Here is a 17,488-nt window from a genome sequence, read left to right as displayed (position 1 = left end):
GGTTCACAGACAGCCTCAGCTACTTAGTGAGGCCCTCCACAACTCAGTGAGACTCTGTTTCAAAATAAAGAATAAAAAATAGGGCTGGGAGTATAGCTTGGAGGTAGAATGCCCCTGAGTTCCATCCCTAATACTGAAGAAAAAAAAAAAAAAAAAAAACAAGCAAGGGTATGGGTCCTAGGCCCGGGCTGAGCTGAGAGCCCTTGGGCCCGGGTGTCCAGCTCAGGACTGCCCAGCCCGGTGGGCTCCGAGGACTCCCAGCCTGGCCGGTTCCCTCTGTGGGCCAGCGCAGCTTGGCAGCCCCTCTTTGGTGTGAGGAGCCCAAGCTTTCCAACATCACACTCAGCCTGGTTCATGCAGGGAGAGGATCTTCCTCCGAGTGGATGGGCTTTGTAACCAGCAGCTCCGTCTTCAATGAGAGGCTCCGCATCTAAAGAAGAAACCAATTCCAGGGTACCAGAGGGCCAGCCACCACGGCGGCCTCGGGAACAGTCCTGCCTGCCTGTCCTGCCTGGGCCCTCCACAGCCTGTCACCAACACCACACTCAGGCACAGAGCACACGGGGAGGGGGGGCTCTGCCAGGACTTGCTCCTCCCTGTCACCGTCATGCGATCACAGTGCCACTGTCCTGACCCTAACCCACCTGAGGGTGCCCTGAAGGGCTGGGGATGGAGGGAGGATGTGGGGACTTACCAACCTGTCTTTTTTTTTTTTTTTTTTCCAGTATTGGGGATGGAACCCAGGGGCATTCTACCTCCAAACAGCAGCCCTATTATTTATTCTTTATTTTGAAACAGGGTCTCCTGAGTTTCAAAGGGCCTCACTAAGTAGCTGAGGCTAGCTGAGAACCATGGTCCTCCCGTTTCCTCCCAAATGCTGGGATTACAAGCATGCACCTGTTTTGTTTTGTTTTGTTTTGTTTTGTTTTGTTTTGTTTTGTTTGAGGGGTTACCAGGGGCATTCTACTTCCAAGCCATACCCCCAGCCCTATTTTATTTTATTTTATTTTATTTTATTTATTTTTCAGGTCTGGGGATGGAACCCAGGGGCATTCTACATCCAAGCTACAACCCCAGCCCTAGTTTTTATTTTTTTATTTTGAAACAGGGTCTCACTGAGTTGCAAAGGGCCTCACTAAGTAGCTGAAGCTGTTCAGGAACCCAGATCCTCCTGCCTCAGCCTCCCAAATGCTGGGATTTCAAGCGTGCACCACCACACCCGGCGCTTTATTTTTTATTTTGAAACAGGGTCTTGCTGGTTGCTGAGGGCCCTGCTAAGTTGCCGAGGCCGAACTCCAACCTGTGATCCTCCTGTCCCAGCCTCCCAAGTACTGGGATTACAGGTGTGTTGTCATGCCAGCCTTCTGTCCCATCTTTTCTTTTGACTCAAGAACCTGACCTTCACCTTGCTTCCAGAAAGACACTGGGCCCCATTCCTGCCGGGACCTGCCCGTTCCTCCAGGAACCCGCCATTTTTACAGCAAGACAAGCCAACAGGGCTTCCTTTAAGGCAAGGCCCCAGACTGCTTTTCCTCCCTCCTCTCTGCCCACTGTTTTCTGCGTCCAACAAGTTTATTTATTTATTTTTTTATTTTTTGTGGTGCTGGGGGTGGAACCCAGGGGCCTTTCTACCTCCGGGCTATAGTCCCAGACCTATTTTATATTTTTATTTGGAAACAGGGTCTCACTAAGTTGCCGAGAGCCTCACTAAGTAGCTGAGGCTGGCTTTGAACGTGTGTGATCCTCCTGTCTCAGCCTCCCAAGCGCGGGGATTACAAGCGTGCGCCAGCACAACCAGCTGTGTCCAACAAACTTAAACTGGCAGAGTCAAGACTGTGCCTAGCACAGCTCCTGGTATCCGGGAGGACTCGTTAAGTGGCTGAACACAGATGAACAGATGGTTTTAAATGGCTGCCTGTCTTCCTTTGCAGAACGTAATAAGAGCAGGTGGCTTATCTAATGTTACATTGGACAACACTTTCCTAAGCACTTTTATTTTATTTTGTTTTATTGGTACTGGAGATTGAATTTAGAGCTCTATTCCCAGTTCATTTTTTATTTATTTTATTTCTTATTTGGAAACAGGGTCTCACTAGGTTTCTTGAGAGTCCTGCTACATTGCCGAGGCTGGCTTTGAACCTGTGATCCTCCTGTCTCAGCCTCCCGAGTACTGGGATTACAAGCGCATGCTACCACATACTGGTGGCTCTGGCAGATGCTGCTTGTTTCGTGGTCCAGCCACAGAGAGGGGCTGCTTCGAGTAGCTCCCTGCAGCTTCTGCGGTTCTGTGGTTCCTGCCACGGACGGGGGCTGCTCCCTGCAGCTTTCAGTAATTGTTCCACGTTTCCCGCCTCGGAAGGTCTCCGCTCTCAGGCAGCTTCCTGACACTCGCAATCTCACATGACGACACGAAGCCTGATATAATCATTTTAAGAGATTGTAATAATTGGGGGGTCGGAGAGGAGATAGATGACGACTCTCCTGCCCATCTATAGACAGCACTGTATTTGTCTATAGAAAGTGCATAGACAAGGCATCATAAAATCAACCAAACACTGAAGCTAATATCGTCATGGATTACGATAAAGAACGTCAGCGAGGCAGGCACGCGGCAAGCTTGGAGGAAGGAGGGAGCAGACATTACTGGGGGGACAGAGATCAGTGACCGCACTGCAGAGAGGATACCAGGTCCCCTGGAATTTCTCCACTTGTGGACAAATCCCACCCAGCCAAACACCAGGTATTCACACTAAGCCGGTCCCAGTGATAATCTCAAGGTACATTCTACGATGGCCCTTGACAACCCCTCGCGCCTCCTAAGGACTTTTTTGTGTGTGGTACTGGGGTTCCTGGAAGCCCTTCTACCTCTGGGCTACACTCCCAGACCTACTTTATATTTTATTTGGAAGCAGGGTCTCTTAAGCCAGCGCGGCTGGCTTCGAACCGGCGCGATCCTGTCTCCGCCTCCCAAGCGCGGGGATGACAAGCGTGCGCCACCACGCCCGGCTCCTAAGCACTTTTATAATATGAGCTCATTTAATCCTTGCAACGGTCATAAGAGCTAGTGCTCAGCCCTGTGTTCGAGATGAGCGAACTGAGACACCGAGACACTGGGCGAGATGCCCCAAATCCCATAGTAAGTAGCCAAGTATGAGGGGTGCAGGGAGCCCCCCCCCACATCACCCTTGCAGGTGCCTGGCACCTAACAGGTGCACTCACATTCACGGGAGGGATGCAGATGTGCAACAGCTGTGGACATTCCGACCCCAGGCACCAACAGGCCTCTCTAGGGAGAACGCCAAACATACCACGTCGCGGCACTGGCTCTGGCTCTTATGCTAAGGGTTTAGGAAAGCCAAGGGAATAACTGCCCCACTGAGTGAAAGCAGAACCAAGTCAAGGAGCATGCCAGCCGGGCGTGGTGGCGCACACCTGTAATCCCAGGACTCGGGAGGCTGCGACAGGAGGCTTGCAGGTTGGAGGACGGCCTCAGCAACATAGTGAGGCCCTGTTTAGGGCTGGGTGTAGCTTGGAGGTAGAACAGCCCTGGGTTCAATCCCCAGGGAAGAAGAACAAAAGGGAGGAGGAGGAGGAGGAGAAGAAAAAGAAGAGTCCTGCCCCGGCATGTCCAAGGTGGGGTCAGACGCCGCAGCCTCCCCATTGGCGCTGGGTTGACACAGATCTGAACAGATCAGATTTCATGCCACAGATGGCGTCAGGCCTTCTTCCCTTCATTTCATTTTCCCTCAGCCCTCAGGACGTACAAGATTTGCTCACAACCCATTTTTTTATATATACAAAGCTGCATACGGTAAGTTCAGTGACCGGTGTTTCTGGAATACGGCTTATCCTTAATCAAACTTATGTTAAGCTTTAATTATCTATTCTTTTTTGAGTGTGTGGTACTGGGGATGGAACCCAGGGGCATTCTACTTCCCAGCTACACCCCCAGCCCTATTTTTCATTCTTTATTTTGAAACCGGTCTCACTGAGTTGCGGAGGGCCTCACTAAGTAGCTGAGGCTGTGATCCGTGAACCGCGATCCTCCGGTCTCAGCCTCCCGAATGCTGGGATGACAAACGTGCACCGCCACGCCCTGCCCAGCAAGCTTTAATTTTCAATGGACCAGTATTGAGAGGCGGTGGGGCCTTTAAGAATAATTAGCGCTGGGCCTGGTGGCGCACGCTTGTAATCCCCGCGCTTGGGAGGCAGAGACAGGAGGATCGCGCAGGTTCGAAGCCAGCCGCGCACGCTGGCTTAGGAGACCCTGTTTCCAAATAAAAATGTAAAAATAGGTCTGGGAGTGTAGCCCGGAGGTAGAAGGGCTTCCAGGAACCCCAGTACCACCAAAAATAAAAATAAAAAAAAAGAATAATTAGCTCACAGGGGCTCCACCCTCTTGAGGGGCTCAACGGAGCACCCCCAAAGTGAGGTTAGTTGTGATGAGACCGGACGGTTATGAAGGAGCCTGGCACCGTCCTCACTATCTCCTCAACACATGCCCCTTCCAGATCCCCGCTGCCCCTTCCTGCTTCTACAGGACGAGGGGCTCACCAGAAGCTGAGCTGATGCTAGGACAATGACCTTGGCTTCAAGAACTGTGAGCCGAGCAACCTTCTGTTCTTGATATATTACGCATCCTCGGGTGTTTTGTTATAGCAACAGAATACGGACCCAGACAGAGCCCCCTGCTGATCCCAGAACCCAGCAGCTGGAAGCTTGGGGCTGAGGGCTCAGGAGGCGGGTCCAGCTCTCTTGACCTTCAAGCTCTCTTGACCTTCATGACCACAGACCCCAGTGGGCCCCTGATTCAGACAGTCAGCGCTGCAAAATTCCTTTGAAAATTCACGTCACCACTCTGCGAAATGGCCCTTCTCTCCTGAAGTCTCCCAAACCGGTCCTCAGTGATGACCTCCAGTTTCTGGTTTCTCTGAGAGCGCAGAGCTACCCTCAGGCCAGGGTTCCCCACCTGCTGGGAACCAGAACCTCGCACTCTGACGCAAGAGAAGCCCTGCCCTGCTTCCCAGCCCCACCCGCCGCGCCCTGGGTCCCCAAGAACACATTTTGTTCTTGAAAATTATTCTCTTTCTTCCTTCACCAATTTCTACCTTTCTCTGAGATTATTGCCATTACATACAACATGTTTTAATATGTCTCTCTGCTTTTGAAACTCTTTTTTGATTTTTTTTGTTTGTTTTGGGTAATGGGGATTGAATTGAGGGGAATTCTATCTCTGAGCTATACTCCCAGCTACACCCCCAGCCCTTTTTATTTTTTTTTAATTTTTAATTTTTATTTTATTTGATTTATTTATTTATTTATTTATTTATTTATTTATTTATTTATTTTGTAGAGCTGGGGATGGAACCCAGGGGCATTTGACCTAGCTACACCCCCTGCCCTGTTTTTTTTTTTTTTTTTTTTTTTTTTTTTTTTTTTTTGCAGGTCTGGGGATGGAACCCAGGGACAGTTGACCTCCAAGCTACACTCACTGCCCTATTTTTTATTCTTTATCTTGAAACAGGGCCTCACTAAGTACCTGAGGCTATCCACGAACCGCGATCCCCCAGTCTCAGCCTCCCGAATGATGGGATTACAAGTGTGCACCACCACGCCCGGCCTTTATTTTATTTATTGTATTATTATTATTATTGTTGTTGTTGTTGTTGTTATTATTATTATTATCTTGGTTTGGTGGTACTGGGGATGGAACCCAGGGGCCTTCTACCTCCGGGCTACACTCCCAGACCTATTTTATTTTTTATTTGGAAACAGGGGTCTCTTAAACCAGCTGAGGCTGGCTTCAAACCTACACGATCCTCCTGTCTCAGCCTCCCAAGCGCAAGGATTACAAGCATGCGCCACCACGCCCGGCTCTATCTTATATTTTAAACCAGCATCTTGCTAAGTTGCTGAGGCTGGCCCAAAACCTATGACCTTCTTCTTGCCTTAGCTGCCTAAGTATTAGGCATGGGATGTACCCGGAGGTAAAATGCCTCTGGGTTCCAATCCTAGTACCAAAACAAACAAACAAAAAAAAGGGGGGGGGGAATCAATAAAACCACAAGCTTGTACTTCTCAGCCAGACAGATCAGAGAGAAAGAAAAGGAAGGCCCGGCCTGGCGGCTCCTCCCAGCTTCTTGGGGGCTGAGGCAGGAGGATCACTTGAACCAACCGAGAGTCAGAGCTGGCCAAGCAACAAACACAGTGAGACCCCATCCCCCAAAGTCAAGAGAGACCCAACAGGCACTACAGCCTTAGACTCCTAAGCAAGATTCGGGGGTGGGGGGTGGAGAATGAACTCCTGGACGGGGCCACCTTCGGAGACCCCGGCAGGTGCCCACCTTCCCGAGCTCAGGTGCCGACTTGGAGAGGAGGCGCCGTCGGGAACTGAGGCCCAAGGCCGCTGGGCCCGCTGGGCTGGGGGAACGCTGAGTCAGGATGAGATCATGGCTGCCCTCGGATTTCCAAGTCACGGATCAACACGGGTTACGAGGAAGACGGGTGGGGCTCTAGTTGCGAGCCCACACCTCGGCGCGCCCCGGGTCTCCCGGGAGACGTGCACAGAGGATCTGGGTCTGTATAGAGATCTGCGTACACAGACGACTATCTTCCTTGGCCCGGCTGCAGGCAGACACTTCTGCGCCCTTGGGTGTCGTGGGGATTCAGGAAAAACCTTCCAGTGCGGGCCGGGCGCGCTGGCCAGCGTCCCCCCCACCTGGGGGCGCCTGGAGCCCCGTGCGGGGCCACACCTGCTAACCCCACTCCCCCGCCACCTCTTGCTCTCTCTCTGCTGCGCCAGCGGAGGGCCCAGCCTGCGCAGCGACTGTGCTTAAGTACTTTCGTGGCACGTTCCGCCAAGGCAGAGTCTGCGTTTGGCGGAGGACGGGCTCCGCGCTCGTTTCCTCCGAAATGGTTGCTTCGGCCCAACCCGCCAGGGTCCTGGCGCCCTAGGGACCCATCGCCGTCTGGGCTTGCTCGGGGAAGCGCACCTCGCCGACCTCGGGGTGCCGGGCAGGCTGGCCCCGAGCCCCGGGAGGAGGCGGGCCCGGGACTCGGGCATTACGAAACCTTGGGGAGCAGACAGCCCCTCCTTGGCGGGGAGGGGCCGGCGCCGGGGGCCGCGTTCCCGCCGAGTCCGGGCTCCGGGTCCCAGAAGCCGGCTCTGCGCGGCTGCTCGGGTCCGGGCGGGGTCCGCGCCGCCCACCGCCCGGCCATGGCGTCCTGCAGCCGCGTGGCGCTGGTCACCGGCGCCAACAAGGGCATCGGCTTGGCCATCGCGCGCGCCCTGTGCCTGCAGTTCTCCGGGGACGTGGTGCTGACCGCGCGGGACGAGGCGCGGGGCCGGGCGGCCGTGCAGCAGCTGCAGGCCGAGGGCCTGAGCCCGCGCTTCCACCCGCTGGACATCGACGACCTGCCGAGCATCCGCGCGCTGCGCGATTTCCTGCGCCGGGAGTACGGGGGCCTCAACGTGCTGGTCAACAACGCGGGCATCGCCTTCAAGAGTAGGTGCGGGGCCCGGGCGAGCAGGTCCCGGCGGCCCCCGCTGGAGTGCTCCGGGCGGGGCCCCGAGGATGCGCCCAGCCCCCGCCCTGCCGGCGGGGTGTCGCTTTCGGGGGTTTGCAGAGCGCCCCAACAGCCGACCGGCCGGCACGGGCGGGGGCGCCCACCGGCCCTTCCAAAACTTTCAGCTGGGGCTGTTTGCGAGAAACCCGGCCTCCCCCGGGAGGCCCACGCCTTGCTGAGCTCATCAGCTTTCTGTCCGATGCAAGAACTCTTTTCTCAACGAAGGGCCCCAAAGACCCCTTTCGGCTTTTGCTTTTCCTGTGAAACAAGGGCGCATTCACAGGAGCCAGGGGACGTCTGCTCCGGACGGGAAACGCGGCCGGAGGCGCAGTGAGCGCGGGCACTTCAGTGATTTCACAGTGGGTTTAATGGAGAGCCTCGATAGGCTGGGGGGCGGGGGAGAAAGGAAGCCAGCCCTGGATCCCTCCTCCCGGGAGCTGAGATTTGTTTTCAAACATATGTAAGTGTGGTTTAAAGCAGCGTCTTTCTTTAGGAGGAAAAAAAAAATCAAGGAAATTACTTATGCCAGCAACTCTTCAATTAAAGTTATTGGCCTGCCGTGTGCTGGACATAAAAAGAAAAAAACTGGCCAGCTTCAATTAGGACTGGTGGGGAAGAAAAGCCCTAGACAGGAAGAGGAAAGGGACCAGGGACCAGTATGGAGAAGTCGGCCCTGGGTACTTGCCCTGCGCTGCCTGGGAGGAAAGGCTTCCTCGGTTGGGTCCTTTCCCTCAGCCAGTGAGCGTTGGGGAGCCCAGGAGTCAACACCGCCTTCAGCACCCTCCCCTGTTGGCTAAGTGATTGATGGGTAAACCCCTGCCTCCCGGGCACAGGTGAGCCAGATTCCCTGCTTCTCAGAGCTTGGGCCTTGGACCAGCAGACCCGGCCACATGCTTCAGGCCTGACCCCTGCCGAAGCCATCCCCAGGTGCCCCAGAGCACGTGCAAGTTGGGGAAGCCGTGAGCTAGCCAGGCCTCTGGGAGAGCTGCAAGCCCATCGCCAACCAGGAACTGCGAGTGTGGCCCTGCAAGCTGTTTTCACAGGCCCGCCCTGCCAGGGATTCCCACCCACACTCAGGTTTAAGAACCACCAACCGGTGGCTTAAAATTGCTTGAGAGCCGGGCGTGGTGGCGCACGCTTGTAATCCCAGCATTCAGAAGGCTGAGATAGGAGGATCACGGTTAGCAGACAGGTTGAGCTACTTAGTGAGGCCCTCCGCAACTCAGTGAGACCCTGTTTTCAAAATAAAGAATAAAAATAATAGGGCTGAGGGTGTAGATCGGAGGTAGAATGCCCCTGGGTTCCATCCCTAGGACCGCAAAAATAAAAAAATAATAAACAAATAAATAAATAAAAATTGCTTGAGAGAGCCGGGCGTGGTGGTGCACACTTGTGATCCCAGTACTTGGGAGGCTGAGACAGGAGGATCAGTGTTCGTGGCCAGCCTCAGCTACTTAGTGAGGCCCTCAACAACATAGTGAGACCCCGTTTCAAAATAAAGAATAAAAACTAGGGCTGGGGGTAAAGCTCAGATGTAGAATGCCCCAGAATTCTATTCCCAGTACTGCAAAAAAAAAAAAAAAAAAATTAGAGTTAGCTTGTTTCCCCTTTAATTTAAACCTGGCACTTGGGCCGGGTGTGGTGGCACACGCTTGTAATCCCCGCGCTTGGGAGGCAGAGACAGGAAGATCGCACTGGTTCGAAGCCAGCCTTGCTGGCTTAAGAGACCCTGTTTCCAAATAAAAATATAAAATAGGTCTAGGAGTGTAACCCGGAGAAGGGTTTCCAGGAACCCCAGTACCACAAAAAATAAAAAATAAAAAAATAAACCCGGTACCTGGGAGGCTGAAACAGATCACAGATTTGAGGATAGCCTCAGCAAGTAGTGAGACTCTCCCCGGCCTGCTATGGAAGACCCACGCTCCCAACCGTTTGACATTCTATTTCCTTCCTTCCGTCTTGAAAGTGGATGACCCGACGCCCTTCGATGTTCAAGCCGAGCTGACGCTGAGGACGAACTTTTTTGCCACTAGAAACGTATGCAACGAGTTGCTGCCCATCGTGAAGCCTCATGGTAAGCCCAAGGCGCGGCGGTCAGGCCGGTCCCTCGGGAAGGAGCGGGCACCGGGCCCTGAACCGACGCTGCCGCGGGGACCCCCCACGACCGCTATTTCTTTGTAAAGGGAGAAAACCAGAAAACTGCCTTGTTTTCTCCCAATGTCTGGCTCCTTGCTGGAACATTTTATTTTTTATTTATTTATTTTATTTGTGGCACTGTGGGTTGGGCCAGTTAAATAGCTCTACCTCTGACCTACACCCCCCCGCCCCGGCCCTATTTTATTTTATTTTATTTTTTGAAACAGGGTTTTGGTAGGCTGAGGAGAGGCTCACTACTTGCTGAGCTGTCCTCAATTCTGTGATCCTCCAGTCTCAGCCTCCCAAGTACCGGGATGACAGGCCTGTGCCCCACGCCTGGCTTCGCTTGAACATTTTAGCTTTAACTTCCAAGGGCACGTATGATGGATCACAGTGCTCTTGGGAACCATGTCATGATCTCAACCCGCAATGACATGACGCCACATGTCCCCCAAAGTCTTTGCCTCCGATCAGTCTCGGTGAGTTCTGCTCTCCGGGGCTGGGGGCACACCTGGCTTATTTGGACGTGTTGGGTGGTATCCGCCCTAGTATTATGACTTTTCCTGTATTCCTTTTTCTTACTGACACTGGGGATTGATAAGCTCCATCCCCCAATTTTTTTATTTTGTAATAGGGTCTCACTAAGTTGCTTGAAGCTGTGATCTTCCTGACTCAGCCTCAGTCCTGGGATAATAGGTATGCACTATTGTGTCTGGCTGTTCCTTTTTGCTTATAACAAACTTCGCAAACTGATTGAGAAAATTCAAACTAATTTTTTTCCCTGCGGTACTGGGGATGGAACCCAGGGGCATTCTACCTTCAAGTTACACCCCCAGCCCTATTTTTTTTTTATTGATTTTTTGAAACAGGGTCTCACTGAGTGGCAAAGGCCTCACTAAGTAGCTGAGACTGTCCGCGAACTCCGAGCCTTCCTGTCTCAGCCTCCCACATGCTGGGATTACAAGTGTGGGCCACCATGCCCAGCTTTCAAACTAATTTTTATCTATTGGGAAATGCCTTGCCCATATCTCCCAAGAGTGTAATAAATGAGTATTACTTTCCTCCAAATATTTATTGAGTGCCTACCATACGTTAGACATTACGCTGGGTTCTGGGGATGTAATGGTCGCCGTCATAGATGAGGACCATCTTGTCCATGGAACTCAGACCCAAGTAGAGGAGACAGTGGTTAACAAAGAATTCAAAGTGTAAAATGACATTTAACATAATCAAAACATTAAACTTTTTAAAAAGCCGGGCGTGATGGTGCACGCTTGTAATCCCAGCATTCGGGAGGCTGAGCCTAGAGGATTACAGTTCGCAGACAGCCTCAGCTACTTAGTGAGGCCCTTCACAACTTAGTGAAACCCTGTTTCAAAATAAAGAATAAAAAATAGGGCTGGGGGTGTAGCTTGGAGGTAGAGTGCCCTGGAGTTCCATCCCCAGACCCGCAAAAAAAAAAAAAAAAGAAGAAGCCGGCGTGGTGGCGCACACTTGTAATCCCAGCATTTGGGAGGCTGAGACCAGAGGATCACAGTTCATGGACAGCCTCAGCTACTTAGTGAGGCCCTCTGCAACTCAGTGAGACCCAGTTTCAAAATAAAGAATAAAAAATAGGGCAAGGGGTGTAACTCAGAGGTTGAATGTCCCTGGGTTCCATCCCCAGACCTGCAAAAAAAAATAATAAATCAAAATAAAGAATAAAAAAGAGAACAGGGAGTGTAGCTCAGAGGTAGAATGCCCCTGAGTTCCATCCCCAGTACTGAAAATAATAATAATAATAATAATAATAATAATAATAATAATAATAATAATAAAGAAAGAACAAACCACATTGAGTTAGGCATGGTGGCACACGCTTATAATCCCAGTACTTGGGAGGTTGAGACAGGAAGATTGCAGGTTTGAGACCAGCCTCAGCTACTTAGTGAGGCTCTCAGCAACTTAGTGAGACCCTGTTTCCAAATAAAAAATAAAATAGGGCTAGGGGTATGGCTCAAAGGTAGAATGCCCCTGGGTTCAATCTTCACTACTACAAAAAAAGAAAAAGAAAAAAGAAAGAATTGACCGTGTTGGGGGGAGGGAGAACCATGTGGTTCTTATTAGAAATGGGATTTTCTTAATTGAACATTTTGAATAAGGATCATCTCTAGGTGCAAGAGTTTTAAATGTAAAAAGGTGTCTGGTATGAGGTGCAATTGGACCCCTCCCGCCGCCACCAACCTCCACAGGTGGTTTCTCTTTATCGGTTTCCTAGTGGGGCAGGGTCATAGAAGGCCTACAGGTAGGTCCTGGCTGAAGGAAACTTTTGATCCAGGTACTTAGAGCTAGTGAGGGCCTATCGCCAAGGAGATGGAGTTCGTGAATGCAAATCTAAGCAAATATAGTGCACAGTTTTAGAATGCCTGTGTTTACACAGAAGGTAAAATTTAGCACAATATTTACCACTTTTATTTATTTATTTATTTTTATACTGAGGATTAAATCCTCTGAGCCATAGCCTTATTTTTATTCTTTTTTTTTTTTTTCTTTTTCTTTTTATGGTACTGGGGTTCCTGGAAACCTTTCTACCTCCGGGCTACACTCCCAGACACCTATTTTTTATATTTTTATTTGGAAACAGGGTCTCTTAAGACAGCATGGCTGGCTTCGAACCTGCGCGATCCTCCTGTCTCTGCCTCCCAAGCGCGGGGATGACAAGCGTGTGCCACCACGCCCAGCTTTATTCTTTAATTTGAAACAGGGTCTCCAAGGGCCTCACTAAGTTTCTGAGGCTGGCCTTGAACTTGCAATCCTCCTGTCTCAGCCTCTCAAGTACTGGGATTTTAAGCGTGTACCACCACACCAAACTTACCTTTTTTTTTTTTTTTCAGTACTGAGGGTTGAACCCAGGGTCATTCTACCTCCAAGCTATATACCTCCAGCCCTATTTTTAATTCTTTCGAAAGAGGGTGTCACCAAGTTGCAGAGGGCCTCACTAAGTGGCTGAGGCTGGCTTTGTGGCTGCGATCCTCCTGTCTCAGCCTCCCAAGCACTGGGATTACAAGTGTGCACCACGTGCCCGACTTTGTTAAGGTGAGATCTTGATGTGTTGCTCAGGCTGGCGTCAAACTCCCGGGCTGAGGGGACCATCCCACTTTCGCCTCCCAAGTAGCCGGGACACAGGCGCGCCTCACCACTGTGCCCAGTGCCGCCTGGCTTTGTTTTTTGTGTGGTTTTTTTTTTTTTAACTTCCCACATCTGGGGCTCTTTCCAGATTAGAACAGGAAGTTCTAATGTGTGTGGTGGCACAAGCCTGTAACCCCAGTACCTGAGAGACTGAGACAAAGAGTTGCAGATTAGACCAGCCTCAGCAAGTGTTAAGACTCTCCTCAACCTGGTGAGACCCAGTTTCAAAATAAAACACAGAGCCGGGCATGGTGGCACGCACTTGTCATCCCAGCATTCGGGAGGCCAATACAGGAAGATCGCGGTTCGCGGCCAGCCTCAGCTACTTAGTGAGGTCCTTTGCAACTCAGGGAGACCCTGTTTCAAAATAAAGAATAAAAAATAGGGCTGGGGGTATAGCTCGGAGATAGAATGCCCCTGGATTCGATCCCCAGTACCAAAAGAAAAAAGAAAAAAAAGAAAGATGATGGAGGCTGGTGGTCACTGTCTTTAATCCATTCTATAAAGTTACTTTCCAAAGTGGGGTTCTCTAAACACAGTAATGTTCATGTTTTTGTTTGTTTGGGGGTTTTTTGTTTGTTTTTGCGGTACTGGGGATGAAAACTAGGGGCATTCTACCTCTTAGCTACACTCTCAGACCTATTTTATATTTTATTTAGAAAAAGAGTCTCACTAAGTTGCTGAGAGCCTCACTAAGTAGCTGAGGCTGGCTTCGAACCTGTGCGGTCCTCCTGTCTCAGCCTCCCAGGCGCGGGGATTAAAAGTGTGCGCCACCATGCCCGGCCTGGTGTATTTTGAACAAACCTCGTGTTTGCCTTGGGGTAAGATACTGAGCATCATTGCCTCTTCATTTTTCTTTCTCTCTCAAACTTTAAAACACTCGGTTAGCCTCGCTGTTCAAGTCTAGGTAATAGGTTAAGCAGCCATTTCGCCACCAGAGGGAGCTACTTGCCCACTCTTTCTCGAATGGGGCCCTGTGGGTAGGCACCGAGGAGGGGACCCATCTGGCCTAATAACAGACCAGGGCATCCCCAGAGAGCACTGAATCCTGGTTTAGGCACGCAGGGACAGAGTGACTTTCTGTGGCTCTAGGAATTTGTGCCAACCCAGGGCATCCAGAGCTTTGTTCTTCCTTAGAATGAGGGCACTCTCCCCAAAAAGCAGGCTCATGAACACTTGCAGTGTGTACACTGAAAGGGGCGTTCACAAAACACCCTGGTAAATCTGCAGACCCACAGCTCCACCCATGTGGTGAAAGATTGCTGCAGAAGGGGAGCCCTTGCTGCTGATGGAGACGTGTTCTTTCTTAGGACAAGAGGAGTGAAGATAAATGTCAAACTTGAGATATATATATATTTTAATATATTTTTATTTTTTATATATTATAATTTATAATTTTTATATATATATATATATATATATATATTTTTTTTTTGGCAGGTCTTAGAACCCAGGGGCATTCGACCTCTGAGCTGCACCCCCAGCCCTATTTTTTAATTTTTTAAATTTTTTTATTTATCCTTTGTGTGTGTGTGTGGTGTGTGTGTGTGGTACTGGGGGTGGAACCCAGGGGATTTTCTACCTCCGGGCTATACTCCCAGACCTCTTTTTTATATTTTATTTGGAAACAGGGTCTCACTAAGTTGCTGAGAGCCTCACTAAGTAGCTGAGGCTGGCTTCGAACCTCTGCGATCCTCCTGTCTCAGCCTCCCAAACGCTGGGATTACCAGCGTGCGTGCCCGGCTTATTCTTTATTTTGAAACAGGGTCTCACCGAGTTGCAGAGGGCCTCACTAAGGAGCTGAGGCTGTCCAGGGTCCTCCCGTCTCAGCCTCTTGAATGCTGGGACGACACGCACGCCTAGTGCACTGGTGGGTCTCATCAGCAGGTGGCCCGCACCGCGGCTCGGTTGAGCGGTGTGTTTAACCAAGCACATCTTCCTGACGACATCCTTCTATCGTTTGACCCCTCTGTTCCAGGACGAGTGGTGAATATCAGTAGTTTTCAGGGTTCCAAAGCTCTGGAAAACTGCAGCGAGGATCTGCAGGAAAAGTTCCGGTGCGACGCTCTCACGGAGGGCGACCTGGTGGACCTCATGAGAAAGTTCGTGGAGGACACAAAGAACGAGGTGCACGAGCGGGAAGGCTGGCCCAGCTCCGCCTACGGGGTGTCCAAGCTGGGGGTCACGGTCTTGTCAAGAATCCTGGCGCGGCGGCTGGACGAGATGAGGAAAGCCGACTGCATTCTGCTGAACGCCTGCTGCCCGGGCTGGGTGAAGACCGACATGGCGGGGGACCAGGCCCCGCGGACCGTGGAGGAGGGGGCGGAGACCCCCGTCTACTTGGCTCTGCTGCCTCCAGATGCCACCGAGCCTCACGGCCAGCTCGTCAGTGACAAAGTTGTGCAGAATTGGTGAACACCTGCTGTGCAGTTTCGTGTTTAATAAATGTTGGTGGAAGGAAGCAATTCTTTTTCTTTTTTTTTTTTTGTGGTACTGGGGGTGGAACCCAGATGCTTTCTACCTCCAGGCTATACTCCCAGGCCTTTTTTTTTTTTTTTAGTATATTTTATTTGGAAACAAGGTCTCATTAAGTTGCTGAGAGCCTCACTAAGTAGCTGAGGCTGGCTTCGAACCTGTGCGATACTCCTGTCTCAGCCTCCCAAGCGCGGAGATTACAAGCGTGCGCCACCACGCCCGGCTGGAAGGAAGGAATTCTGATGTAGTGTGATGCTATACCTGCCGTTGAGAAGAAACATCTTATGAGAAGCCGGGCGTGGTGGCACACGCTTGTAATCCCAGCATTCAGGAGGCTGAGACAGGAGGATCACAGTTCACGGACAGCCTCAGCTACTTAGTGAGGCCCTCTGCAACTCAGTGAGACCTGTTTTAAGATAAAGACTAAAAAATAGGGCTGGGGTGTAGCTCGGAGGTACAAAGCCCCTGGATTCCATTCTCAGTAACACACACACACACACACACACACACACACACACACAGAATAGAAATGTCTATCAGAATCTCCCTGGGAGAAAGAAAGGTGTCTTAATTCCATAATTGGGGAGGGGGCAGAACCACTTAGCCACACCCATACTCCTCAGCCTGAGAGAGAAAAGGATGCCCATTAGTCTCAAGTTTTAGGGTGCATGGCGATCTCCTGGGTTTCTGGCTAAAATAGTTACAGAAAGGCATGGTGACACACACCTGTAGTTCCAGTTCTTGGGAGGCTGAAATAGGAGGATCAGAAGTTTGAGGCTGGCTTCAGCAACCTAGTTTAACCTTAACAACCTAGTTTTAAGGCAAATTTTAAAAGGGCAGGGGGTATATTCGGAGATAGAATGCCTCTGGGTGCAATTCCCAGTACCACAAAAAAAAAAAAAAAAAAAAAAAATTAAACCCAAAAAACAGAAGGCTACTTCCCACCCGGAGTTTCTGGTTCTGGAGGTCTGGGGGGAAACATCTGCATTTATAACAGGTTCCCAGGAGCTGATGCTGCAGCCCTGGGGTAGCGAGCTGGGGAGCGCATGGCTGTGTAGAGAGCAGCTTACAGCCGTGGACTCAGGCCCAGCTGACTCGGCGGTTCCCTGCTGTTTAGTTTGCTCATTCCACACCAATGATTTCTCCTGCTTTAGCGCTGCACACTTCCTTGGTGTCTCATCTGTTTTGCCATATTTGAGTATATGGTTCTATCAAGAGACAAAATTACAAAAAAATATATTAATTGGCATGTGTGTGTGTGTGTTCCTGAGGATGGAATCCGAGGGCAGTCTACCTCCAAACTACACCCTCGGTCCTATTTTTATTCTTTTTTTTTTTTTTTTTTTGTGGTACTGGGGGTGGAACCCAGGGGCTATCTACATCCGGGCTATCCTCCCAGACCTATTTTTTTATATTTCATTTGAAAACAGGGTCTCACTAAGTTGCCGAGAGCCTCACTAAGTAGCTGAGGCTGGCTTCGAACCCGTGCAATCCTCCAGTCTCAGTCTCCCAAGCGCGGGGATTACAAGCGTGTGCCACCACGCCCGGCTTTATTCTTTATTTTGAAACAGGGTCTCACTGAGTTGCAAAGGGCCTCACTAAGTAGCTGAGGCTGGCCACAAACTGAGATCCTCCTGTCTCAGCCTCGGAATGCTGGAATGACAAGCGTGAGCCCGCACGCCCGGCTTATTAGTTGGCTTTTATTTGCATTTCTAGAGCAGGACTATGCCTCACTCTACAAAACAGAATGAGGGTTCTGAAGGCTGAACGGAGGTTGGCTTTATAGATGGACAAGGGCGGAGGACGTTCAAGAAAACGAAGGGCCATGGGTCTTCTCTCGTGCAGGAGCTTGGGAGTATTTCAGGATACAAAAGGGACTTTAGTTAATGGGGAGAAGCCCTGGAGGAGTGAGGCAAAGGTCCTGTGGCGGAGCGGAGAATCAGTGCCACGTACCTATCTGAGAATGCTGACGCCGTCTCAGCGTCTTGCACGGGGCAGGGGACGGAGCGGGAAGCTCACTAGCATTTTGAGCTACGCCATGGAGCGAGCCTACGATGCACCAATACAAGTTTTTTGGGGGAGGTGGGTATTAGGGATTGAATCCAGGGGCATTCTACCTCTGAGCCACACCCAGCCCTATTTT

General features: G+C 50.9%; 1 protein-coding gene across 1 annotated transcript; it reads left to right on the top strand.

Annotated features, from left to right (window-relative positions):
* Window positions 1–7,202: 7,202 nt before the first annotated feature.
* Window positions 7,203–15,285, top strand: LOC308263354 (carbonyl reductase [NADPH] 3; the record flags this gene model as incomplete). The annotated part of the gene is made up of 3 exons (XM_080696345.1): window positions 7,203–7,505; window positions 9,533–9,640; window positions 14,849–15,285. The coding sequence occupies exons 1-3, from the start codon at window positions 7,217–7,219 to the stop codon at window positions 15,283–15,285; spliced, it is 834 nt and encodes a 277-aa protein (XP_080552471.1). The 5' UTR covers window positions 7,203–7,216.
* Window positions 15,286–17,488: the final 2,203 nt, after the last annotated feature.

This window comes from Muscardinus avellanarius (genome assembly GCF_963383645.1).
Source record: "Muscardinus avellanarius genome assembly, chromosome: 5".
Taxonomy (NCBI): domain Eukaryota; kingdom Metazoa; phylum Chordata; class Mammalia; order Rodentia; family Gliridae; genus Muscardinus; species Muscardinus avellanarius.
This window is presented reverse-complemented; position numbering and strand designations above follow the sequence as displayed.